The 26,969-nt window shown below is 36.5% G+C and overlaps 1 protein-coding gene across 1 annotated transcript in view; it reads left to right on the top strand.

Moving 5' to 3' along the window:
• ADAMTS12 (ADAM metallopeptidase with thrombospondin type 1 motif 12) overlaps positions 1-26,969 on the top strand; it is a 563,652-nt gene that overhangs the window by 363,404 nt on the left and 173,279 nt on the right. The window contains exons 8-12 of the mRNA XM_003340624.4: positions 4,104-4,247; positions 5,034-5,178; positions 7,749-7,841; positions 9,168-9,313; positions 12,200-12,369. Of these exons, the coding sequence (XP_003340672.2) occupies positions 4,104-4,247; positions 5,034-5,178; positions 7,749-7,841; positions 9,168-9,313; positions 12,200-12,369 (698 nt within the window). The remainder of the gene's footprint in view (positions 1-4,103; positions 4,248-5,033; positions 5,179-7,748; positions 7,842-9,167; positions 9,314-12,199; positions 12,370-26,969) is intronic.

Below are 26,969 nucleotides of genomic sequence, written 5' to 3'. Positions count from 1 at the left end.
CCACTGACTAGGTAAATGGACTAGAGCCTCCTGTAAAGATGGGTTTACCTGCATTATTTACTTCAAAGTGTTGTAATGAGGATCAAATCCAACTCAATGAACATTTATCTAGCATTAACTATGGGAAAAACAGAGGATCCGTGGTATAATGGACAGAGTGGTGGACTTGGAGTCAGAAAGGCCTGAGTTGGGAATTTTACCTCTGATAAATTTAATACCCTTCAGAATATGGGCAATCTGTTACTAGCTCTGAGCTCAGTCAAATTTTTAAGACTTTCCCAGACCACCAAAGTCACTGATCTTTGATTTGTTGGTATATGTGAAGCACTATTAGTCTGTGGGGAAATAAAGTCATGAAAAAAGGATTAGTGTCCTCAAGTTATTACCAATGATAATAAGTAAACCAGTCCCTTACAATTCCATAAATGTGAACTATTATTATTATTATTTCCCCAATAACCCCAGGAGTGACAGAACTAGAGTCAAAGCCCCAGCATCTTCTGATTTGCAGGGCAAAGCTTCTCTCTTACTCTATCATAATACATCTTCTCTCCATGCTCTCTTTACAACAAAAATGAAGTACTCCTACAGAGCAAGAGCATAGCCACATTTTTTTTTTGGTCCTCACCTTTTGTCTCAGAAAGGGTTAGGCAATTGGGATTAAGTGACTGGCCCAGGGTCACACTGGTAGGAAGTAAATGAGGTAGAATTTGAACACAGGTCCTCTCAACTCTAGGACAGGAGCTCAAACCACTGTGCTGCCTAGTTGCCCCTCACAGGTTCTAATTCTGTTTTTCTAGAGTCCTTTTTCTTTTTAACATAGGAAGGTTTTCTGAAGATAAGAGGTAAAAACTAAGGGAAAAGAAAAAAAACACTGAAGAAATCAGATCCATTAAGTGATGGAAAGATGTGTTTTTCAGCAGTCAATCCTCTTAAAGTCTTAGGCTAACACCTGGGACCTATTAGATCAGTGCACGGTGTGGTTCTTGGGTATATGACTTGGTGTATGGAAGCAGACAATGTTAGAAAGATGGAAGTTCCTATAGTCTCTCAGGGAAATGCTGGTAGCTTAGAACTTTGACGAATTATTGAACAAAGAAGCTCAGAGAGGAGTTGATGAGTCAGAAAAGATTGAATTTTGAGTAGTCTGGGGAGGACCTGCTGAGATAAACCATTGCTTTGAACCACATTCTCCTCTGAAAGAGGTAATTATTGGGATGAGAGGTTTATAGATTAATTCTTTGGCTCTTTTGTGAGTACATGTCAGGTCGGAGAGAGGTGAAGGATCACATGTAAGTCAATACAACTTCTCATAAAAGGAATACAAAAATCACTCGCTTACCCAAGACACTATTACACATTGCAAGGCAGGAAGAACTGCTTATGTTTAATCAGAAGCTTTGATGCAAAAATAATTCAAGCTTACAGGCATGACCATGGCCAGGAGTTTATATTCTCTTCATTCAAAGCAGCCTATTTCAATTTCTTCCAGATAACAGTGAAGAGGAGGCAAGATTGCCAGAAAGGAAATGTTTCAGAGGCAAAATAGTGCCCTTCTATGAGGCTGAGAGAGTCTATCCCAAGTTTAACAGCAGCAAGTTTATTTACAGAATCTATTCCACTGGGTTAAATAAAACTAATTCACCGACATGAAGCTTTAAAATTTATGAAACAATTTTCTCCTATCATGCCTGTGAACAGAGGTGGCGTGTTATAACCCCCACTTTAAGATGAGAAAACTGAGACTCAAGACCTGAAGTGATTGTTGCAGTGGAAAAGCTGATGGATTTAGAGTCAGAGGACCTAGGTTCTGCTCTATAAAGCCTTGGGCAAAATCTCACTGTCTCTCTAGGACTCTTTCTTCAACTATAAAATGAGAAGGTTGTACTAGATAACTCTAATATCTCCTAGAACCCTAACTCTGTTATCCGATGTTAAGTACCAAAGCCAAAATTGATTTTGTGTCAAGAGATGGTGCTTGAACCCAAGCCTTCCTGACTCAGGAGCCAGCTCTACATCCATCCTGCCATACTGCCCATCTTGCTACCAAGTTTAACAGACAGGATATAGATGAAAAATAACTTGTTTAGACTGTGTATATAGTGAGACGCATAGTCCATTGAGATCAAGCCATCAGGAAACATATCTTGGATTAGTGGTAGACAGTAAACTGGATCCAGGATTGAACAGGAGCAAAGAAATAGGTCAAATTTCTTGGAGACCTGTGCAGTGATGGTGAGGAGGACCCCGTCATGAAAACTCATCTTTCTAGTACCAGTATTTTCTCAGTGATGCTGTATAACTACCATACTAAATGTATAGTGCTTCCCATGTACCAAGTACTATGCCAATTGCTTCACAAATATTTTCTCACTTGATCCTCATAACAAAATGGGTATGTAGCTGCTATTATTATCTCCATTTTACAGTTAAGGACACTCAGGTTGAGAGAAGTTGAGTTACTTGTGCAAGGTCACAAAACTAGTGTCTGAACCTGAACTTGATGGTCAGTTTTCCTGACTCCAGATCCAATCATTCTATCTTCTTTGCCACTTTACCCTAAATCACAGAACATAATTCAAAGAATTCACACTTTGGATAATGGAAAGACATGAAATGATGGGCAAAATGAACTGCAATAGACCCCCAAGAAGGAAGTGTGTGTGTGTGTGTGTGTGTGTGTGTGTAGTAGCACAAGAATAACCACCCAAGAAATATAGGATGATTTTGTTGTGGTGGATATGATGGGCATAGCAGGCTTGTGATGTCATTGGTGTAGGGAACTTCTGGCAAAGGAACTCCCTTTACTAATACAGATGGCAATGGTTTTGTAACTTAATCTTAGAAAAGGGCCTCAAGCCTTGAGAGTTTAAGTAATTTATCTAAGGTTCCACAACCAGTATCCGTCAGAGATGGGAATTGAGTCTAGGTCTTAATGACCATAATTCACTATTCTACCTTGGTTCTGATGTTAATAATGATGATATTGGTAATGATGACGATGATGATGGTGATAACTGAAATCTATATAGCACTTCACATTCACTCTGCTTACTTGCTCCTCACAAAACCCCATAGGAAGTACAGTTATTATAGTTGTCATTTTATCATTGTGGAAATGCAAACAAATTGCACGTTAAGTGCTCTTCCTTTTGTTTCACAGCTAGTAAGTATTAAAGGGAGCATTCAACTCTCTTCAAACCTGTCTAATGAGATTCAATGAAGTCCAGTTCCAGCATTCTTTCCTCCGACACTGCTTTTTCATTGCCATCTTTTTCTGATTGAAAAGGATGGGTCAGGGTCAGTTATGTAGGACAAATAAGGAATATTGATGGACAAATCAAAGTGCCTTGAGTGTGCCCATGAAATGATAGAAATCCTTGGGGGAGATCTGTAACCTACTGGCAATTCCTAAGTGGAGATTTAATTCTAAATTAATTCCTAATTAATTCCTAAATCTAATTCCTAAATTAGAGGGCATGGACAAGACTTTCTTAGGATGAAAAGGAATGGGTGGGTCACAATTTGCAGCACTTGAGTATCCATATTATTAGGAGCATAGATTTACTAAGAAAATAAAACACCACTTTCCTATCACTAATCAGCAATAAGAACTCTCAGGAAACCTAAAGGAGAGTTGAATGCTTTTTTCAAAGATAGCAAATTTAAGTAAATGAAGGATTAAAAACCTGCATTCCCATATTCAGGAGAACTGAGTGAGGGGAACCCAAGACTAGAAAGTATGTGATAGGATGAATTAGCTGGAGTAAGAAGAGGAGGGATTTGGGAGAGGCTGGCTGGGTTTGGGATGGGACTGTGAGTCAAGTGAGCATGAAGCTTGATTGACAGCTCCTGACCCTTGACATGGTTGGGGTAATCCCCAAAGAAGAACAAAGGCAGGAGTCTCCTTCTCTTTTGCCCCTTCCCATCCTAAATGAGGGAGATATTCTGTACTTTGCTAAACCTGTTTTCCCCATTCCAACATTGAATGATAATGCTTAACTTAGTACAGCAGGTACACTTATCTTGGCCTAGAGAAATGTATATTTCCTCTTTGGTTAATACAGCTTTACTTGTTCTTGTGCTGTGTACATTCCTTCTAGTTTTGGGATCCAACATGATGGAAGAGAAAATGACTGTGAGCCTGTGGGAAGGCACCCCTACATCATGTCCCGTCAGCTCCAGTATGACCCCACTCCACTCACATGGTCCAAATGTAGCAAGGATTATATCACCCGATTCCTTGAGTAAGTGACTAAGGAGCTTTTAATTACCAAACAACCAGTCCTGAGCCTCCTCCAAGGCAAATCATCCAAGATCTTCCTTTACTTTCTAATAATTCCCCAAAGATGGCCTATTTCAGGGAAACACCTCCTACAGATCTTAGCAGGGTCTGTGCTGAACAATCTGTGTTGGGGGAATCAGAGGGACCCTTCTTCACACCTTTTCTTGCTTTCTAAATCAGATAAAAACCAGTTCTATACCCAGTTCTATGACTCCTATTAGTAATAATTCTCTAGCATTCATCTGGGTGTATTCCACAGGTATTTATTATCCTCTATGTACCAGGTATACACTAAGTGTTAGGACTATGAACAAAGTAGTCCTTGCCCTCAAGAGTTTATAGTCACTTGGAGGAAGCAATCCATTTCTCCCTTCTGACATTGTCCCCATCCCAGCTCTTTGCGGATCTGGAGCTATCTTTTTCCTCAGTTGTTCTCAATTGAAAATTAGTGGGCAGAGTCCAAAGTGGGTGAGCCCAGACACTAATGTTGCTTTAAGTTACAAGTTTCTTCCACTATAATCAGAGAGCTGATAGTGCAGAGCAGCACTGAGCTCAGTCTGGAGCACCCCTTGTATTGCTATGTGGTTGTTTGTGCTCTCTAAAAAATTATGGATGGAACTTAGATTAAGTTTAAGGGAACAGACACAAAACTTTATTTGGAATTGGAATATACTCCTGCCAACTGAGGGGATTGGCGGGAAGGACTGTTGTCAGCTTTAATTTACTTATGTTGAATGCTTATGTTCAGCCGAGGATGGGGCTTCTGCCTGGATGATGTCCCCCAGAAGAAAGGCTTGAAGTCCAAGGTCATTGCTCCTGGAGTGATCTATGACATCCACCACCAGTGCCAGCTGCAGTATGGCCCCAATGCAACCTTCTGTCAAGAAGTCGAAGTAAGTACCTTTTGTATCTCTGGTACTATACCAACCAGGTCCAAGTGGAAGCAGAGTCGCCAAGCCCAAGGCATGGCTAGCAAAGAGGATTGCAGATTGAAAACCAACTCAGATCAAGTTATCTGGCATCTTTGGATTTCTAGGTCATCAACCTGTCTACTCTCCTGATATAAAGTGCCTTGAGATCTTTAAAGTGCTACATAAATGTTGCCTATTATTTTGGGAAAGGAATAATTTATATGGCACCTACTTTACCGTTATTATCTCATTTGACCTTCACCACAAGGCTGAGAGAAAGTAATGGTTATTATTTTACAGCTGAGGAAAGTGAGGCTTGGAGAGGTTATGTGACTTGCTTAGGACCACACAGCTAGTCAGTCAAATCTGAATTTGGGTCTTCCTGACTTCAGACCCAGCACTCAATCCATTCCATTACCTTGTCACCTGATGATGGTGGTGTTGCTGTTGATAATTCCACTAACACCTTGGAGTCTTTATAATCTTCTCTGTGTGTACCTGGAGCAGACTCACAGACCTCTAAGTACCCTGTACTCCTGGGATAAAAGGTACTGTGTAGAGTTAAGAAATAAGCAGGCATTTGTTAGAAACAAAAGGGAAAGGTTTCCTCAATGCAGCAGGGGGGGGGGGGGGAAGCAAAACAAACTCCGTGAATAATGAAGAAAGATTCACATGGAGAAGTCCCTTGGGAAAAAGGCAAGATCTTCTTAGCTAAGCTGGTCTCCAACCCACCTGGGAGGTGGTGGGTTTAAATGATGCCAACCTCACTTCTCTGTTCAGGTCCAAGGTTAAGTTTGTTGTTTTATTTTCCTTTTTGATTACTTTTATTTTCTTGAGGTTAAAAAACAATGGTTTTTTTTTCATTTCATCTTCATTTACAATTATATTCACCCCCCTCTCTTACCTAACAAAGAGTAAAAAAGAACGAGGGGGGAAATGTAGTTCAGCAAAACTAATCAACACATCAACCAAAGATGACATTAATCAACACATTGACCAAAGATTACACCATATGTAAACTTCTGAATGCATAGCCTCCCACCTTTACAAAGAAGAAAGGGAGATATATTTTCTCATTTTTTCTTCAAGGTCAAGAATGGTCATTATAATTACACAGCAGTCAGTTTTTGTTATTCTCTTTTGAATTGTATGGCATGTGTATATATCCACACATATCTATTATATGTATATATATTTATATAGAGAATATATATGTATAGTATAATGTTATATATTCTAATTAAATCCTACATCTAGAATATAATTATATTCTAACATACTTATATATGTAGAGAGAGAATTTTTCTTGTTCTGCTTACTTCATTTTGCATCAATTTATAAAAGTCTTCAGATGTTTCTCCCTTTTCATATCTATGGTTCTTTCTTTTAATGAGATCTTCTATGGTGTGATAAAAGATGAAATACACAGTAACCCTAAGTTCCAAAAAAGACTAGTGGGTCTGAAAAAAGGTGCCTTAATTTTGAATCCTGGTTCTTGAACCTGGAAGGCCCTCAGCCTCCCTTCCTTTGGTTTCCCCATATATAAAGCAACGACATTGTACTAGATGGTCTCTATAGTTCCTTCATAATATAAGTTTATGATCTTGGGTATGTCCCTCTCTGAGCCTTTGTTTTCTCATATTTAAAAGGAAGGAATTCATGAGTCCTTTTATAGATGAAATATTTTATAGTTCTGTCATATCAGAACCCACATCTGTAATGTTTGTTGTGTGGAAATGGATGTGTTTACTGCATTTAATTGAAAAGCAAACTGAGATCCTGTTGATCACTCATACACACTCCCATTATACTGGCTAGCTGCAACTCATAAGGTACTGCGGTCTTTCCATCTGGATAAATTCCATTTCCTTTACTGGGAAGGAGGTAAGTATAATCACTTGACTTTTATTGATGAAGAAACATAGATACAGACCTACTAAAATAAATGTTGTATGAATGAAGAATGATAATTAGAACACAGTTTTTGACTTACCTTCAGTGATCATAGTTGCCAATTGTGATGTATCAAGAGCTGTTCATTGTCTCATCATACATTCAACAAAAATAGTCCTGGGTTATTCAGGAAACATGGTTCCATATTCCAATTTTCCAAATATTAGACTCTAGGTGTCTGTCTTCCATTAAGTTCAAAGTGCATTTGAACAAACAGTATTGGATGTGGGAACAGAGAACCTAGGTTTAAATTTGGTTATCACCCCACCTGTATGACATTGATCAAGAAACAAGCAATCTGAGCCTCAGACTTCAGAGGTACCTTACAGATCCAAATCTGTGATCCTAGGATCATCATTGCAACCTTCCAAAGATTTTTGGGACTATGGTCCAAATCCTGCCTCAGACATTTACTAGGTCTATGATGATGGGCAGTCACTTAACCATAGCCTCTATTTCCTTATTTGTAAAGTGGGATAACAATTTTTTTTCTGCCTCATAGGATGGTTGAGGAGGAAACACTTTGCAAATCTGTAGGGCTATTGTTGTAGGAATTGTTGACTTTATTACTCATATTTGGAACTTTCCTGGTTTTGCAGAACATTTGCCAGACGTTGTGGTGCTCGGTGAAAGGTTCTTGTCGCTCAAAGCTGGATGCTGCTGCAGATGGGACAAGATGTGGAGAGAAAAAGGTGGTGTTTCAGATTGACAGAAAACTAGAATAACAGAGGTATCTGAGGTTGAAAGCAGAGGGCACGGGGAGAACAATCAGTGTGCCAAACTGAGGGCAATCAAGAGAGAGCCCCAGAGTCAAGCATTTTCATTTCTGACAGTCATCCTAGGGTTTACCTGTGGGAAGAGGCAATTAGAGAAAGAACAGTGCCCTGGTGCCACATTTAACTGAGTGACCTCTGGCCAGATGCTTTGCACATCTTTTTATGGTTTTGCTTGCTATTCTAGGTGGGTGAGGATGCTGCTGACAGTGGAATTTTCTGGATTGATTATCCAAAGATCTCATTTTTTCTTTTTTCATGTTTTCATTTCTAACTGAAGAATAAATTGAACAAATCAGTATGATTTTCCTTATGAACCTTTACCTTCCCTCTTTGGCACCTGATCTGGTAACAGTGATTGCAACATCTCTCTGCTTTGCTAGGCATTGCCCTCAGTGTGCTGAGAATCAAAATAGTGGATTCCAAAGCACTCCTTAAGAGTTCGTTCTTTAGTAACTTCTGATTTAGCCTATAGTATTTACTAGAGGCATAAGTGAGTCCTAATGTTCAGAGAAAAGGGTAGCTTCTTTTTTTCACTTTTGGGGTAAAATGGCCCAAGAAAACTCTTCAAACATCAAGGTCATCTGAACTGGAGAGGAAAATATGACAAGCAGACAAAACTGCCCAGTACCTCTAAGAAATGTAAGCATAGCTAAGAAGCAAGGTATGTTTGTTTTCCCTTCATCTCTGCTTTCTCTTTTTTATTTCCCCAAACTCATAGCTGCCTTGAAACATGGAGACAGTTAGCATGTGAGAGAGGAAATTGACTTATTTTGTTGTTGTTCCAGAGGGTAAAATTAAAAACAGTGGCTTGAGAAAACAGGAAGGCAGTTGTTATTTATTAAAGGAAAGAACTTTTCAAATGCTACCTCAGACAGTAGAGAGCTGCTCATGACTAGAGGTGTCAATTAAAGGTGACAGCTTGTCAGGGGCACTACACAGAGGGTGCCTGCAGCATGTGGGGAGCTGGACTAGATGCTATCTAAGATCCCCTTCCAACTCTGAGATTCTGTGACTAATGAAGGTCAAGACTCTCATAGGAGACATTTTTTGCCTTTGTTTTTCTTGTTCTGTTCTGAATTATTTGCCTCAAAAATTGTTGGCAAAAGCAGGATCCTGAGTTTGAATCTCCCTGCTGTGAAGATAGCTTTGCAGTTCTGAGTGCTAAGCTGATATTGCTCTGAGGTTGCTAACTTCCTGACCTATCTTTCTCCTACTTCTTTCTTCACCTTTCTGACTCCTCAGTGGTGTATGGCTGGCAAATGCATCATGGTAGGAAAGAAACCAGAGAGCATCCCTGGAGGTTGGGGCCGCTGGTCACCCTGGTCACACTGCTCAAGGACCTGTGGGGCGGGAGCTCAGAGTGCAGAGAGACTCTGCAACAACCCTGAGTAAGTCTGTCTACTCATTTTTTGTCCTTTTAGATTTGAAACCCAGATAAGCATAATTGTTATAATTCCAAACTTTCTGACAACCTCCCTCCCTTACTTGTTCTCCTCAGCCTTAAACAAGGGAGGAGCAAAAGAATGTCAAAGACATTAAAACCCATTGGGCTCTGCATTGGATCACTATTAGGCCTGCTTCCTAATATTTTTGGGGGGGTGGGTTATAGCTTGAACAAATGGGCCATTTCTTATTTTATGGCTAAATATGGGGTTGGGGATTTTTTTCATGCCCAGATTTCCAATTGGAATGCTTCAGAGTAGCTCTATTCATTTAGGGGCAAAAAATAACCTCAGAACCCATGGATGCAGAATTAATCTTCACAAGAGACATTTCTGCCTGATTCATTCTATCAGTGAAGATTTGTTATGGACACCTGTGATGCATTCTGGGGTGACTGCTGAAATATATAATAATGTAAATGAACTCTGAGGATTGTTTAATGCCCTGATTCTGTTTTCCAAATTACACTTCACAGAATCCTTGAATTCCATGAAAATTTGTTTGGGGCAAGTGGGTAGGGAGAAGTCAGTGGTGTTTTTACCACTGAAAGTCTTAAGTGTCATGATAAAATGACCGATTTTAAAATAATTTGATGTTTATCTGATACTAGATTTAAATCTTTCATTCTTCTAGCTTGAAATAATATTGAATGATATGAACTCTAGTATTAGTTCCTTTTGTGCCCAAGAACTACACCAGGAGGAAGCTAGGAGGCTCATTGGATAGAGGGCCAACCCTAAAAACAGGGTCCAGTTCTGGGTTCAAATCTGGCCTCAAACACTTACCATCTGTGTGGCCCTGGACAAGTCATTTAGCCCCTATTACCAAGCTCTAACTACTCTTCTGCCTTGGACCTATACATAGCATTGATTCTAAGATAGAAGATAAGGGTTTAAAAAAAAACAACTATGCCAGAAAAATCATAGTGTATGCTGCCACTCTCAGTCAGCACATCCTATATGTAACCTAGAAAAGAAAAAACATGAAAATTAAAGATAAATTTTAGTATAACTACCCCTAACCCCCTGAATGTTATCACCCTATTAACTTAGTGTTAGTTAATTAATATTAAAAAACTTAAGCTTTTATAAAGAGAGAGCATGGCTTAGCATATAGAAGGTTGGCCCTGAAGTCAGGAAGTCCTACATCTGACATATTGAGGTCCTTTCAACACTGGAATCTCCCTTCTCTGATGAAAGCCCAGGCCAATATACAATTTTAAAAATTATGATTATTATCGGGATGATAATGACTCAGATAATTATTGTCTTATTCCCTTAGATTTCAGAATCTATGAACTGATAGAGGGAGAAATATATATATCTTTATTTCGATAGAATTTGGTTTCCTTTTTAACCCTATGTATTTTAATTTTTTATATTTAAAAATATCATTATGAAAACAGTTTGTCGATTTCATAATACTTCCAAAGGGGTCCATGACTCATAAGAAAGATAAGCTCTAGCATTTCACAGTGGTATGAGGTAACCCTGATTTCTTGAAGGTTATACCAGTATGACACAAATTCAGACATGTCCTTCCAAGTTGGAAAACCTCTAAACACTGGTCCAACAATGACTTCCAAATTCTTACCTCTATAAATCCAAAGGTTAGCCATCAGAGAATAAATAGCTTTGTAATTTTTTTCTATCCAGAATCACATGAAGAACAAATGTTGGCAGGTAAAAAGACTATTTTGAAGAAGCATTCTCATGATGGAATCATGATTTTCAGGAATCACAGAGAGTATAATGTAGCCACTGAACTTGGAGTCAGAAAAACTAAATCTTTCCTTGAATACTTACCAGCTGTGTGAACCTGGGCAAGTCACTAAACTTTTCTTCCAGCTTCCTCAGAAGAAAAATGAAGATAATACTAGTAGCATTTGTATCAGAGAGTTGTTGTGAGGATCAAATGAGATAATATCATTAATGCTATTAGCTTTTTCTCTCCCCTTTCCCCCCGCTTCCCTGCCATGGTCCATTGACTTTGATTGTTATTATTGTTGAGTCATTTTAGTCCTGTCCAATTCTTTATGACCCTATATGAAATTTTCTTGGCAGAGAATTGTTTGCCATTTCTTTCTCTAGTTCCTTTTATAAATGAGGAAAATGAGACAAACAGGGTTAAGTGACTTGTCCAGGATCACACAACTAGTAAATATCTGAGGCTAGATCTGAACTCAAGAAGATGAATGTAACTGACTTGGGGGCCAGCACTCTCCTCTCTAGATGCCTACTGGCTACAAATTGGTATTGAGTTTCTTCTCCCAAAGAGATCATAGGTCTGCGTAGATGTGGGTATGGATGATAGAGAGAAAAATAGAGATAGAGCTGAGTATAGATGGAGATTCTGTAGATATCACCATAAATATAGATGATACTGATATGGATATAAACATAGATGATATCAGTGTGGATGGAGATAAATTTCCTTTGCCAATATTGGTAGTAGAAATTCCCTCTACCAAAGCAGTTTGGCAACTCTTCCAATACTGGGTCCTTATGGCCCCTATGTCAAAGGAAGCCCCTTGGGCTCAGGCTTTCCTAACTTTCAGGCAGTCCTTCTAGTCTTCCCTGCCTCTGAGTTATTCTTTTCTGTTATATTACTATCACTACTACTACTATGTACTGCAGTACTGAAAATGTCCTGGGAGGAATGAACCTTTTGATGATGTATAGGGTTAGGAAGAATTCAGAAAAGAGGTGTATTTTGTAGGCAGAGAGGGACATGATTTTGGCAAATATTTCATGGTGAAAGATTCCAAAAAATGTGTCTTGTGGGGAAAGGAGTCCTTAGGAAATTTTGAAAGTGCTTTGTTTCATTGCCAGACCCAAGTTTGGTGGAAAGTATTGCACTGGAGAAAGGAAGCGCTATCGCCTGTGCAACATCCATCCCTGTCGTGCAGATGTGCCAACGTTTCGGCAGATGCAGTGTAGTGAATTTGACACAGTTCCCTACAAAAATGAGTTCTACCACTGGTTTCCAGTTTTTAACTCAGGTAAGGCATGATGGAAGTTAGCACAGGCCAGTTCCTGTGCCATCGATCACCAAAACATAGTTCATGTTCATGCTTGTGGTACCCAAACTAGGTATATTAAACAAAGAAAAATATGGTCAAAAGTCCAGTCGTCAGGGAGTTTACGAATTGAAACATGGTTAAATCAATCAATAATTATTTATTAACTGTCTTGTCCACACAATGCATGCAATGCTCTGAGGTATATTGTGAGGGAGTTACAACATGTAAGATCCAGTCCCTTCCCCTCCAGGAGCTTCACACACACACACACACACACACACACACACACAATGTTCCTACAAAGAGTAGATTTCACAGCTGACATTCCTCATGCCTGGGTGGCCACTACTTGCTCAAGAGGCCATCATTGGTGATATACTTAACCCCAAAGCTATCAAATGATAGAGTAATACAGAATCATTGATTTACTATTCTTTGATCCAGCCTATTCAACAATTTTGAATCTATTTAAATGCATTATCATCTAACCTGCATCTTTCTATATTTTCAACAAGAATAAAAGAAGATACTTTATCAAAGTCTTTAATAAAATCTGTGACTACTACATTTCTCTAATCTACCAGTTTATTAACATTGTCAATGATGAAAGGGGGCAAGTTGGGGCCAAACTGTGGATGACCTTAAATTGCCAAACTGAAGAGTTTATACTTTTCCCTAATAAATAATGAGTCACTGAAAATTTTTGACCAGTGAAATTATTTGGCCAGACTTATCTTTAAGATGATTTTTTGAAGGTTGGGGGAAGGCAGGCAGCTGGGTAGCTCAGTGGATTGAGAGCCTGGCCTAGAGATGGGAGGTCCTAGGTTCAAATCTGGCCTCAGACTTCCCAGCTATGAGACCCTGGGCAAGTCACTTAACCCCTATTTTATCCCTTACCACTCTTCTGCCTTGGAGCCAATACACAGTATTGATCACAAGATGGAAGGTAAGGATTTAAAAAAAAAAAAAAGAAGATGATTTGGGCACTAGGATGGAGGACAACCGAAGAAAGAAAATGGAAGAGGGAAAATAATAGGAATCTATTGTTGTAGTCCAACTAAAAGTTAGTGAGGCCTGAACGAGGGTGGTGGCTGTATGAACAGAGAACAGGGTATACACAAATGAGATATTATGGATTCAGAACTGACAGGATTTGGCACCTATTTAGGTATCTGAGTCAGGATGAGAAAGCATGAAAGAATGAGGATGACTCTAAGATTATGACCCTCCTTGACTAGGCCAATGGGAGTCCCCTTAACAAAAAAAAAGAGGCATTTAAAGGAAATAAGATTATGATTTACACTTTTAAATCCATAAATGGAAGTAAAGTAATAGAAATATTGGACTGACAAATATCCCCAGTGATAACAATGCTTTACATGGTATATGTATTATATATATATATATATATATATATATATTGTTGGAATTCTTTTTTGTAAATGAGTTGAATTAGATGGAAAATGAATTCATGTTCAATTCTGAAATTCTGTGAGTATAATTCACATAATTCTTTTAATTAAATAAAAATATGGAAAATGCTTCTCTTTTTAGTTGAAGAACAGACTGCACTATCCCTCTTTTTCCTCTGTAAGCTTTTTGTACCTATTAGGCAGGACTGAAACTGTATTTAAATATGAGGGAATTAATCCAAACACTCCATTGTCAATTCCCTTTGTGCTTATAGTAAAGCACCCTCCAGTATCCCCTGGAATCTATATGTTCTTCTCATTTTTCATTGAATCACTGATTGATATAGGGCAAGTAACTTTGTTTCCATGGACCTCATTTATAAAATGAAGGCACTGAATGCTTTGAATGGTCCTTAGAACCCTGATTGCTGAGATTCTGTAACTTCATAATTCAGCTACAGATCTGAATAGCTGCTCTATGTGAGACTTTTTTATGAGCACAATTTATTTTCCCCTCCCATCTTCCAGACTGCTTCCACATACACAGAAAAAGAAAAGAGGATGTATTTAAAACACATTTTCCTGAATTAACTAGTCCATCCTCATTTCTCACTACCATTGCTTTTCTTTAGAAGCTTTGCAGGGATTAAAATAAATGAGATCATAGGTCCCGATAGGGTTAGAGGGGACCATCCAATCCAACACCCTCATTTTGCAGAAGAGGAAAATCAATCTCGGAACAATGAATTAAATTGACTTAGGTCACTCGACAATTGGCAGACTATACTATTTATTGAATCCAAATATTATTGGCTCTGGGTAAGTGACTGTTCATGAGTGTTTCGTTGATCCCTTGACTGGTCATTGAAGAAGAAGCAAACCTTATTAGCTATTACTGAATGAAATTTGTTCTCTCCTCCATCCTGTTAGGAAATGACTGGCATCTGTACTTAGTGCTATGAGTTTCCTGGAATTTTCCTCTCCATAGAAATGCATTTCCCCCCCTTTAACAATGTATCTCATTTGCCATCATTTATGCAAATGACTTTTATCATCTGCTGCTTACCAGTCAGGCCTTCTGGTGCTTGTTGCCATTGACCTTTCCAAGAAAGATTAAATTTAGAGCCAGTGCAATGAGGTTAGGGACATCTCCTCATAGACAATAAAAAGTGGCCATGTGGAATAGGAAGGTAGAGGAAATGGGAGTAATGCTATGTATTAGTATAGAAGGAAGGATTCCTTTAGGGAAAAGTTCCTTTAGGAACTTCAGGAATCCCCGGGTTTTACAAAGAGATCCTTTACTTTAGGAATCCCAAACCTTTGGGGATCACAGAAATCACAGTATTGGATTTGTGGGAATACATTGAGACATCCTCTGTTCTCACTTCTGGATTTCTATTACAAGATAATGTCCGAGAATTACTGCAGGCTTAAAGTCTTTGGCCCAGCACCTGGGCAAGAAAATCTTAAATCTTTTTTAACTATCAAATTCTGAAACTGGGTCTTACATTAAAGTCATTCTCCCCCTTATCAAAAGTCTAACTACTTTCCTTAAGGAAAATGGGTAAAAATTCAGAGAGGAAATTCAGTTTTCCTTAGTTGATAGAATTAGAACTTTGACTAATTATGGGCCAGTGGCCCTTGAGTAATCCAATTAAGATGAGTATATACTTTCTTTCCCCCATGCCTTGGGAAGATCCTAGTAATGATGCGAGGAAGAGAACAAAGAAGAATTTGATTACTTCAGTTAGTGGAAGTACTCAAGTGTTGAGTTCACCAAGTGAAAAGGAGACTTCCTTAGAGCCGGGCATTTCAAGTAATGGTCCAGGGGGATTGTGGACCTGAATGGAAAACAAATTGCCGCTTTATATTCACTAAACACTAACTGAGATTTAGAATTTCCTCCCATTATGAATGTTGTTTTTGTTCTGCCTTCATTTCCAGAGAAGACCAGTGAGATTACTGGGTAATGACTTCTTGTGAATTGGATTTAAGTGATGCAAAGTTGCACAAAATCATCAGCTTATGTTATTTTATGGTGTGTTATGCAAGTCATCATAGTATTCATTATCAGTATCTTGATCTTGTCCCTAATAGATATTATCATATCATATTACAGTTGTTACAGATATATAAAAATGTCATTTAGGTTCATTCACTACTTCAAAATTACCATAGTTATTAAACCTGCTGCTGGATCATACATGATCCGTCTTCCTACCTGTAGATGCTCTTGCAGCATAACTGGTCAAAACTGAAATAGAAGGAAGAATATTCTCCTCTTCCAGAAAAGTCTTTTCTTACCCTCTACATTTCCTAACCCCCTCCTTCAGGGCTAGCCTTCTTACACCAATGTGATGAGATGCTCATTTCTTTCTTGCTACTCCTCTAACAAGACACTGATCTCTTGGCTCAGGGAATTTTCTCTGGCTATCTCCAATGCCTGAAATACTTTGCCTCCTCACGTTCACTTTCTGGCTTTCTTCACGTCCCAGCTAAAATCTTACCTTCTACAGAAAACCATGCCTGACGCTCCTTAATTCTAGCTCCATTCCTCTGTTATCTCCTGTTTTTCCCGTTTGTGCATAGTTTCTTGCACTTTTGTAGACTGGGACCTCCTTTATGGCAGAGACTATCCTTTTTCTTTATATCCCTAGCACATAGCAGAGGGACAGGCACATCTTGGTACTTAATAAATGCGTATCAACTCTCTGACTTGGGCCTTCATTAAATAATAGCAATCAAATTAATTCCTTTTTGAATCAGTCTGGTGTTATCATTGATACAGGGAATTTCTGATGAGGAAATGACCCCCACCAATGCAGGTCAGCATGTATGATGCTTGTTTAGAGTTATGTAAACATTTGTAGATTGATTTCCTCAAAACAGTCGAAAGAGAACAAACATTATACTTACATATGTGGAAATTGCATCTCAAAGAATTAAGTGACTTGCTCCTGGTCATATAGCTAGTATGTGCCAGCCCTGGGGTTGAACTCACATCTCTTCACTTCAGTTGTAGCTTCTTCTGCATGCATATATTGTTTCTTAAGGATATGCCTGTCCTTTTCAGTTTTAGGGTTATTCTCCCTGGTAGAGAAGAAAGAAAAAATGAGCACTTTTTCTCTCTGTTAATATCAGTGAACATTTTGTGCCCCCAAACAATTCAAACCTTTTCAAATAAGTCTATTTGTTCCTTGTTTTTCTTATTCCAAATTTGTGTGAATATATATATAATGTATATCAACTTATGTTGTATGTATATGTACATATAGTTTTAACATATATGGTTACATTATATGCATATATGTACATATATATTCTTTATTGTCATATATGTATGCATTTTGGTTGTTGCATTGTTTCAGTCACATCTGAGACTTCATGGCCCCATTTGGGGTTTTGTTGAGCAAAGCACTAGAGTGGGTTTCCATTTCTATCTCCAGTTTATTTTACAGATGAAGAAAATGAGGCAAACAGGCTTAAATGACTTGCCTGAGGTCACACAGTTAAGTGTCTGAGGTCAGATTTGAGCTCATAAAAATGAATCTTCCTGACTCTATCTATTGCACTACCTAGCTACCCAGATATGTACATATATGTATGTACATATGAGATTATCTTTCTATAAAAAGATAATCTCATAAATATTTAAAGAAAGAGAATCCATAATGAGAGAGAGAGAGAAAGAAGGAAGGAGGGAGGGAGGGAAAGGGAAGAAAAGAGGAAAGGAAGGAGGGAGAAACAGGGGAAGAGAGAAGGAGGCAAAGGAGAGTCTCTTCCATCATTACAGGACCCTCTATAAATATTTTAAAGACTTCTTTCAAGTTCTTAGGATTTTTCACAATTCTCAGCTCATTCTGTGCTTTAGCTATCCCCAAACAACTTTCATCACAAGCCCTTCTGGTATTTGTCCTTGATCATGTTTTTATTCTAGTTTTTGTATGCATCCTTTTAAAAATTTGAGCTCCCTAGAGAGCTCTCTTCCTTTACCATTGTATTATTATAATGGTATTATTACATGTTTTAGAGCTAAAATGGTTCTTAGAATTTGTTCAATTTAGAGGTTTTGAACCTGGACTTTTTAAACAATGATCTTATTTGTTCCTAACATTTATATTCATATTATTTATAATATTATATTTCAACATACCTGGCTTCTTTTATAGTCCTTTATTTTTTATTGTATGAATTTAAAATCTTTATTCTGAATGGAGTACCATAGACTTCACCAGTCTGCCAAATGGATCCCTGACACCCAAATGGCTAAGAACCTCAAAGTCCAAACCAATACTTCATTTTATACATGAAGAAACTGAGTCATGGGAAGATCAAATGTCTATACCAATATATCATTATCTCAAATTGTCCCTAAACGTTTTTATTCCTTTTGAGTTATGATATTATATCAGAATTTCAGAGTTCATTGTCTCCCATCTTTTTGAGCTATCACCTCTTTTTTAAAGTCTTTGAATGTCATATTATGCTTGAATTTTTATTTTTTCTGAATATGTGAATTGATGTTTGCTGCTCTAAAGTCTAGGGAATATGATGAGGCATGCCCAGAAAGGGTGATTCTTTTGTTCCTGTGAATTTGAAGATGGAATGATGACTTTCTTATCAAAGTTCCACTTTGATGAAGTTTCCACTTCATCAGTGACAGTAGTTCAAAACTTTAACTTGATAATAAATGAACTTGCAAAACAGAGGTGCAAGTTATGAACACTGACGATAGGACCTGACAGAAAAATTGAATGACCCTGAGTTTGTCAGAATCTTCAGCCATACACAAATTTGGCATTAGGAGTAATTGGCCATGACAACAAAAAATCCATCATGCTAACAATAGCCATTCAAAATCAAGATAATTACTTACCTCTATTTCTTTCAGTGCCCTTGGTTTTAGAGGTCAGACTAGAAAAGGACAACATGTTACAGTCATATATATATATAAACATATATATATATACATACACACACAGTCATTTACAACTCTCTACTCTCTGATGTGTATGTGGAGAGTAGTGTGATAGGTCTATAAGGAACATCTAGATTGTAGAGGGAGGTCTTGAGGAATTTTGTATTTTAGTTTAAAAGTGATAGGTAGCTCCTGAAGATTTTGGAGCTAGGAAGTAGCATGGTTCCTTATGAAAATTATTTTGGCATTGTTTTGAAGATAGATTGGAGATGGGAGTGGCTGGAATCAAACTGGAAAGGAAGACTAGAATTTATTCTAGGAAGGATTTTGAATGCCAGTCTTTGAACTTTATCATGTAGGCAATGGGCAACAACTGAAAATGACTTTTGAGAGAAGAAGTAGCATGATCAGAGTAGCGAGTTTGGAAGATACACTTGGTAGCAGTATAAGATGAATTTGAGTGAGGGGAGACTGAAGCAAGGGGACTACTTAGGGCAGTATTATGGCTGTCCAAGTAAGATTATAAGAGGAGAGATTAGGGAATAGACAGGATGGGGTGGCTATAGGAAACAGTTTGCAAAATTCAAACATGAATTTTGAAAGCGTTATGTTTTCTTAAACTTTTCCTCTAACCTGGAAGATAGGCCATTGCAATGTCAGTGTGTACCAGATTGAATTAAAAGAATCAGCAGGGGGAGAGGAAGGGAAGAAGCATTAATATAACACCCAAGATGTACCAGACACTGTGTTGAGCACTTTACAAATATTATTTATTTTGATCCTCACAGCAGCCCTTCAATGTGAACGTTTCAATTATCCCCATTTGACAGCTATTCAGCAGTACATTCCTCATCACCCATTTGTATGTATAGATGAAAGAAACTTTAAACTTATCCAGAATGAAAATATTTGGCCTAACACCAAAGCATTGCACAGAAAATTTTGAAAAATAAATGGTTAAATCTATAATTTGAAGGTGTAACTTCATAAATTATTTGCTTGCAAATTTATACATTTTAGACCTTTAAAAAATTAACATGTCAGAACCCAATTTGGAGTCAGAAAGACCTGGATTCATGTTCTACTTCTTTTTTTTCTCTTTAAATTTTTATTTGGTCATTTCCAAACATTATTCATTGGAAACAAAGATCATTTTCTTTTCTTCCCTCCCCCCCCACCTCTCCCATAGCCGATGCACAATTCCACTGGGTATCACATGTGTTCTTGATTCAAATCCATTTCCAAGTTGTTGGTATTTGCATTAGAGTGTTCATTTAGAGTCTCTCCTCAGTCATTTCCCCTCAGCCCCTGCAGTCAAGCAGTTGCTTTTCATCGGTGTTTTTACTCCCACAGTTTATCCTCTGCGTGTGGATAGTGTTTTTTAGATCCCTGCAGATTGTTCAGGGACATTGCATTGACACCAATGGAGAAGTCCATTACCTTCGATTGTACCACAATGTATCAGTCTCTGTGTACGATATTCTCCTGGTTCTGCTCCTCTCACTCTGCATCACTTCCTGGAGGTTGTTCCAGTCCCCATGGAATTCCTCCAGTTCATTATTCCTTTGAGCACAATAGTATTCCATCACCAACATATACCACAATTTGTTCAGCCATTCCTCAATTGATGGGCATCCCCTCATTTTCCAATTTTTGGCCTCCACAAAGAGTGCAGCTATGAATATTCTTGTACAAGTCTTTTCCTTATTAACTCTTTGGGGTACAGACCCAGCAGTGCTATGGCTGGATCGCCCTTTGGGCATAGTTCCAAATTGCCCTCCAGAATGGTTGGATTAATTCACAACTCCATCAGCAATGAATTAATGTCCCCACTTTGCCACATCCCCTCCAGCATTCATTACTTTCCATAGCTGTCATGTTAGCCAATCTGTTAGGTGTGAGGTGATACCTCAGAGTTGTTTTGATTTGCATCTCTCTGATTATAAGAGATGTAGAACACTTTTTCATGTGCTTATTAATAGTTTTTATTTCTTTGGCTGAGAACTGCCTGTTCATGTCCCTTGCCCATTTATCAATTGGAGAATGGCTTGATTTTTTGTACAATTGATTTAGCTCTTTGTAAATTTGAGTAATTAAACCTTTGTCAGAGGTCTTTATGAAGATTGTTTCCCAATTTGTTGCTACCCTTCTGATTTTAGTTACATTGGTTTTGTTTGTACAAAACCTTTTTAATTTGATGTAGTCAAAATTATTTATTTTACATTTTGTGACTCTTTCTAAGTCTTGCTTGGTTTTAAAATCTTTCCCTTCCCAAAGGTCTGACAGGTATACTATTCTGTGTTCACCTAATTTACTTATAGTTTCCTTCTTTATGTTCAAGTCATTCACCCATTCTGAGTTTATCTTGGTGTAGGGTGTGAGGTGTTGATCCAAACCTAATCTCTCCCACACTGTCTTCCAATTTTCCCAGCAGTTTCTACTTCTTATATATAGTACCTGTGTGATTCTGGACAAGTCCCTTATGACCTCTGCATAGTCCGGCTGTCATCTAAAACCAGAAGGTACAGATCTATATTGGGAGTGAAAGTTAGAATGTCTTTCATATTACTATTGATGGCTTTGATTTCTTCTTCTGAAAACTACTTGTTCATATCCTTTGTCTATTTCTCAACTGGGGAATGGTTCTTATTATTATGAATTTGACTTGGTTTCCTCTGCACTGGAAAAAAAATGAGGTCTTTACTAAAGACTATAAGCTCCCCTACCCACGTTCCTATTTTCCTTCTAATTTTGGCTGCATTCATTTTGTTTATGCAAATCTTTTCATTTCATGTGATCAAAATTGTCCATTTTATCTCCCTTGATTCTCCCTATTTTTTGTCATACTTTTCCCTTATCTCTAGATCTTAAAGGTGAAATTTTCCATGTTCCCTAATTTACTTATGATATGACCCTTTATATCTAAACCATTTATCCATTTTGACCTTTTGTTGGTTAGAGGCATGAGATGTTGGTTTATGCCTCGCTACTGCCAAATTGCTTTCAGTTTCTTTAACCATTTTTGCCAGTGAGTTTTTGCTTTGGAGTTTGGATATTAGGGTGTATCTAACACTAGACTACAATACTCATTTACAACTGTGTGTGTATACTTAATATTTTCTTCTGATCTACTACTCTATTTCTTAGTACTAGATTGCGTTCATGGTTATAACTTAATAATATAGATTGAAATCTGATGACAAAAGAATTTATGACCAAATAAGACATGGGTAATATAATATTTAAAATTATGAGACTATTTGTAGCTTAATAACTTTAATAAATCAAAGTACTGGTCTCAGGCTCTGGAAGAGATTAAAAAGGATTTCAAAAGTCAGAGAGGCAAAGGAAAGATGGGGAAGAGAAATGAAAGTGATACAAGAAAAAAATACCTTTAAAAGCATAATTGGCCAAATCAAAGAGGTTCAAAAGCTCACAGAAGAAAATAATGCCTTAAAAATTAGAATTATGCAGAGTGAAGCTAATGACTTGACAAGTCACCAAGAAACAATAAAACAAAATCAAAATAATTAAAAAATAGAAGAAAATTTGAAATATCTCATTACAAAATTTACTGACCTGAAAAATAGATCCATGAGAGATAATTTAAGAGTTATTGGACTACCTGTAAGCCATGATCTAAAAAAAGTCTAATCATCATATTGCAAGAAATTATCAAAGAAAACTGCCCTGATATTCTTGAACAGGATAAAATTGACATCAAAAGAATCTATCAATCACTTACTAAAATCCACAAATGAACACTCACAGGAATTCTACAGTCAAATTCCAGAGCTCCCAGGCCAAGGAGAAAATAATGCCAGTAACCAGAAACAAACAATAAAAATATCATGAAGCCACAGTCAAGATTACAATGGATTTGGAAGTATCAATATTAAACAATTGGAAAGCTTGGAATATGATATTCTAGAAAACAAAGGAACTAGGTTTACAACCAACAATCACCTACCCAGAAAAATTGAGTATATTCTTTCAAGGGAAAAAATAGTCATTTAATAAAATTGAAAATTTCACGGAATTGCTGATAAAAAGGCTAGGCCTAAACCAAAAAACTCATATTCAAATATCAGACTCACAAGAAGCATAGAAAGGTAAACAAGAAGAAAATTTAAGGAATTCAATAATATCAAACTATTTATATTCCTATGTGGTAAGATATATGCAACTCCTAAAATTTAGCTTTTCAGATCTTCCTGCAATGAACATAATTGATAAGGGCCCATAGAAAGACAAATTTAAAAATAATTTGAAGACAAATAATTTCATTCTAAAAAAAGAGTCAGAGAATAAATTAAGAAATGTTATTTCATTAAGGAGAAAACATTCAAAAATAAATTGGTCCACACCCAGAGAAAGAACTGTGGGAGTAGAAACACAGAAGAAAAACAACTGCTTGAACACATGGTTTGATGGGGATATGATTGGGGATATAGCCTCTAAGTGATCACTCTTGCAAATATTAACAATTTGGAAATAGGTCTTGATACATGTAAAACCCAGTGGAATTGCTTGTTGGCTATGGGAAGGGGATGGAAGGAGGGGAGAGAAAGAACAAGATCATGTACCCATGGAAAAATATTCTAAATTAATTAAATGAATACATAAACTTTAATAAAGAAAAAAGATATAAACAGAGAAGCTTCTGTTCATCAGAAAAGAGAAGGAATTAGTAGATCTTCCAATATCGAAATTTCACGGTTCCTAACAATGTTCTCATGGTCTGAAGCCAGGGAATTAAAAGATTAATTGCTCTTCCACATAACAACCCTTTAAATAGTTATGTGTCTGTGCATTATATATCAAACCCAAAACTTTAAGAATATCTATTTGGGGAATAACCAGTACTTTCCATGAATATGTGCTAAGTACCCAATATGAATAAGACACTTGGTGATACAAAAGTTTTATAGAAAGACTATGTTTGCCTTTATTTTCCTGTTTCATAAACCTCATCCATTTTTTCATCTAACTTATTTCTATACATGTTATTCATTTTTGAAAATCATTTGTCAAATCATATCACTTTCTTTATTGCAAATGAATGTCTATATTATAACAAATAAAAAATATTGGTTATAGTCCAAGCAATACTTAGGGAAATTTTATATTTCTAAATGCTTATATACATAAAATAGAGAAAAAGCAGATCAATTATTTAGACATGCAACTAAAACAAACAAAAAGAACTAATTACAAATCTACAATTAAAGACCAAATCAAAAATCATAAAAATCAAAGAAGAAATTAATAAAATTGAAAGGAAGAAAAACATTGAACTAATAAATAAGAAGTGTCGGTTTTATGGAGTGAAAATAAATAAAATAGATAAATCATTGTATAATTTGATTTTTTTAAAAAGAAAAGAAGAAAATCAAATTACCAATATCAAAAAATGAAAAGGGTGAATTCACCACCAATAAAGAGGAAATTAAAACAATCATTAGAAGCTATTTTGCCCAATTATATGCCAATAAATCTGGCAATCTAAGTGAAATGGACAAATATTTATGAAAATACAAATTGTCTATATTAACAAAAGAGGAAATAAAGTACTTGAATAATCCCATCTCAGAAAAATAAATTGAACAAGCCATCAATGAACTCTCTAAGAAAAAATTCTCAGAGCAAGATGAATTCACAAGTGAATTCTATCAAACATTTAAACAATTAATCCCACTACTATATAAACAACTTGAGAAAATAGGTAAAGAAGGAGTCCTTCCAAATTCCTTCTGTGTCACAAATATGGTGCTGATGCCTAAGCCAGAAAAAGCAAAAACAGAAAGAAAATTATAAGCCTATTTCATTAATGAACATGATACAAAAAATTTAAAGTACCAGCAAGTAGACTACAGTAATATATCACAAAGATCATACTGAATCATTCACTATGACCATGTGGGATTTATATTAGGTAGGATTTATAGCAGGAATGCAGGGCTGGTTTAATATTGGGGAAACTATTGTAATAATTGATCAAATCAATAACAAAACTAACAGAAATTGCATGATTATCTCAATAGATGCAGAAAAAGCCTTTCACAAAATACAACACTCATTCCTATTAGAAACACTACAAACCACAGGAATAGATAGCACTTTCCATAAAATGATAAGTAGTTATCTCTCAAAAACCATCAACAAGTATCATCAGTAATAGGGATAAGTGGAAAAGGTTAAGCAAGTATTCCCATTATCACCACTATTATTTAATTTTGTATTAGAAATGTTAGCTTTAGCTATAAGAAAAGAAAAAGAAATTGGAGTTAAGGTAAGCAATGAAGAAACAACGCTATTACTCTTTGAGGATGATATGATGGTATACGTAGGGAATCCTAGAGAATAAACTAAAAAACTAGTTGAAATAATTAATAACTTTGGCAAAGTTTCAGGAAACAAATCCACATAAATATTAGCATTTCTCTATATTACTAACAAAGTCCAACAGGAAGAGATGGAAAGAGAAATTCCCTTTAAAATCACTCTAGACAATATAAAATATTTAAGAATGTATTTGGGGAAAAATTTTGCAGAAAAATTCTCTGATAAAGGTCTTATTTCTCAAATATATAGAGAACTATGTCAAATTTATAAGAATACAAACCATTTCCCAACTGACAGTGAAAAGATATTAACTAACAGTTTTCAGATGAAGAAATAAAAGCTCTCAATAATCATATGGAAAAATGTTCTAAATCATTCTCGATTAGAAAAATGCAAATTAAAATTACTCTCAGTCAATATGACAGTAAAGAAAAATGATAAATGTTGAAATGGGAAAAATTGAAGCACTGTTGTAAATTGTTCCAACCATTCTGGAGGGCTACTTGGAACTATTCCTAAATGGCTAAAAAACCATGTGTACCCCTATATCCTATATTACCACTCCTAGGTCTGTATCCCAAAGAATGTCAATAGAAAAAAGGACTTATTTGTACTAAAATATTCATAGCAGTTTTTTGTGGTATTAAAAATTTAGAAATTGAGGGAATGTCCATCAATTGGGGAATGGCTGAACAAATTGTGGTAAATGATGGTGATGGAATACTATTGTGCTATAAGAAATGATGAGCAGAATAATTTCAGAAAAAAAAAGCAGGACTTACATGAACTGATGCAGAGTGAAATAAGCAGAACCAGTAGTACATTATAAACATTAAAAGCAATATTGTACAATGATTGTCCATAAAAGACTTAGCAGCAATACAATCTTCCATCACAATTCTGAAAGATGAAGACAGAATCCTTCATCTCCAGAGAAAGAACTATTGAAGTTGGAGTGCAGATTAAAACATACTATTTTCACTTTAGTTTGTTTTTATTTGGGGGGTTTGTTTTTACATAAGTATTTTTAATAACAATGACCAATATGGTAGTATATTTTGCATGAGAATACATGTATAACTCAGATCAAATTATTTACCCTCTCCAGGATGGGGGGAGAAAGAGAGAAAGGGAGACAATTTGGATATTGTAATTTTGAAAAATTTATGCTGAAAATTGTTGTAGTAGGTAATAGGGAAAATAAAATATATATTTTTAAATCTGGCCTCATATGCTTCCTAACTATGTGTCCCTGGACAAATCAATAAACCTCTCTGTCTGTGTTACCTTCCTCAAATGTAAATAATAGCTATAATTAGGAAAATAATAACACCTCCCTCTCAGAGTTGCTATGAGAATAAAATAATATTTGTAAATTGCTTAGCACAGTATGTGGAACAATATGTATTTTAAAATTCTTATTCCTTTCTCCTCCTATTTTATTGGTTCAATGGGGTGGGTGAGAATGAGATGTTAAGAATGGCAGTAATTACTTTGTACAATATTCTTAATCCATACTTCATCATCTCTCTACTAAGAAGAGGGAAGAATGTTTCTTTACAGACCTTCTGGAATAAAAATTGGTCATTATATATAAGCATACGTTTTAAAGTTTTAAAAAATTGATATTTAAATCATTGGAGGAAAAATAGAACCAATGCTTTTCACAAAGTCACAGAATTCTAGTCTCTTTCTCTTTATGAATTGTGGGAGAATCACTGAGAACACATTCCCTGGTGAAGACCAATGCTCTGGGTATGTAGAAACTGTCTCTTAAACCTCTTGACAATAGAGAAGCCTGTTTGGATTTGCAGCGTCCCTTATCATAGAATCATAGAATTTGAATCAGAAGGGATTTCAGGGGCCACTTAGCCCAATCCACACCTGGAAGTGAATTCCCTCTG

This window comes from Monodelphis domestica, chromosome 3 (assembly GCF_027887165.1).
Source record: "Monodelphis domestica isolate mMonDom1 chromosome 3, mMonDom1.pri, whole genome shotgun sequence".
In the NCBI taxonomy this organism is placed as follows: domain Eukaryota; kingdom Metazoa; phylum Chordata; class Mammalia; order Didelphimorphia; family Didelphidae; genus Monodelphis; species Monodelphis domestica.
This window is presented reverse-complemented; position numbering and strand designations above follow the sequence as displayed.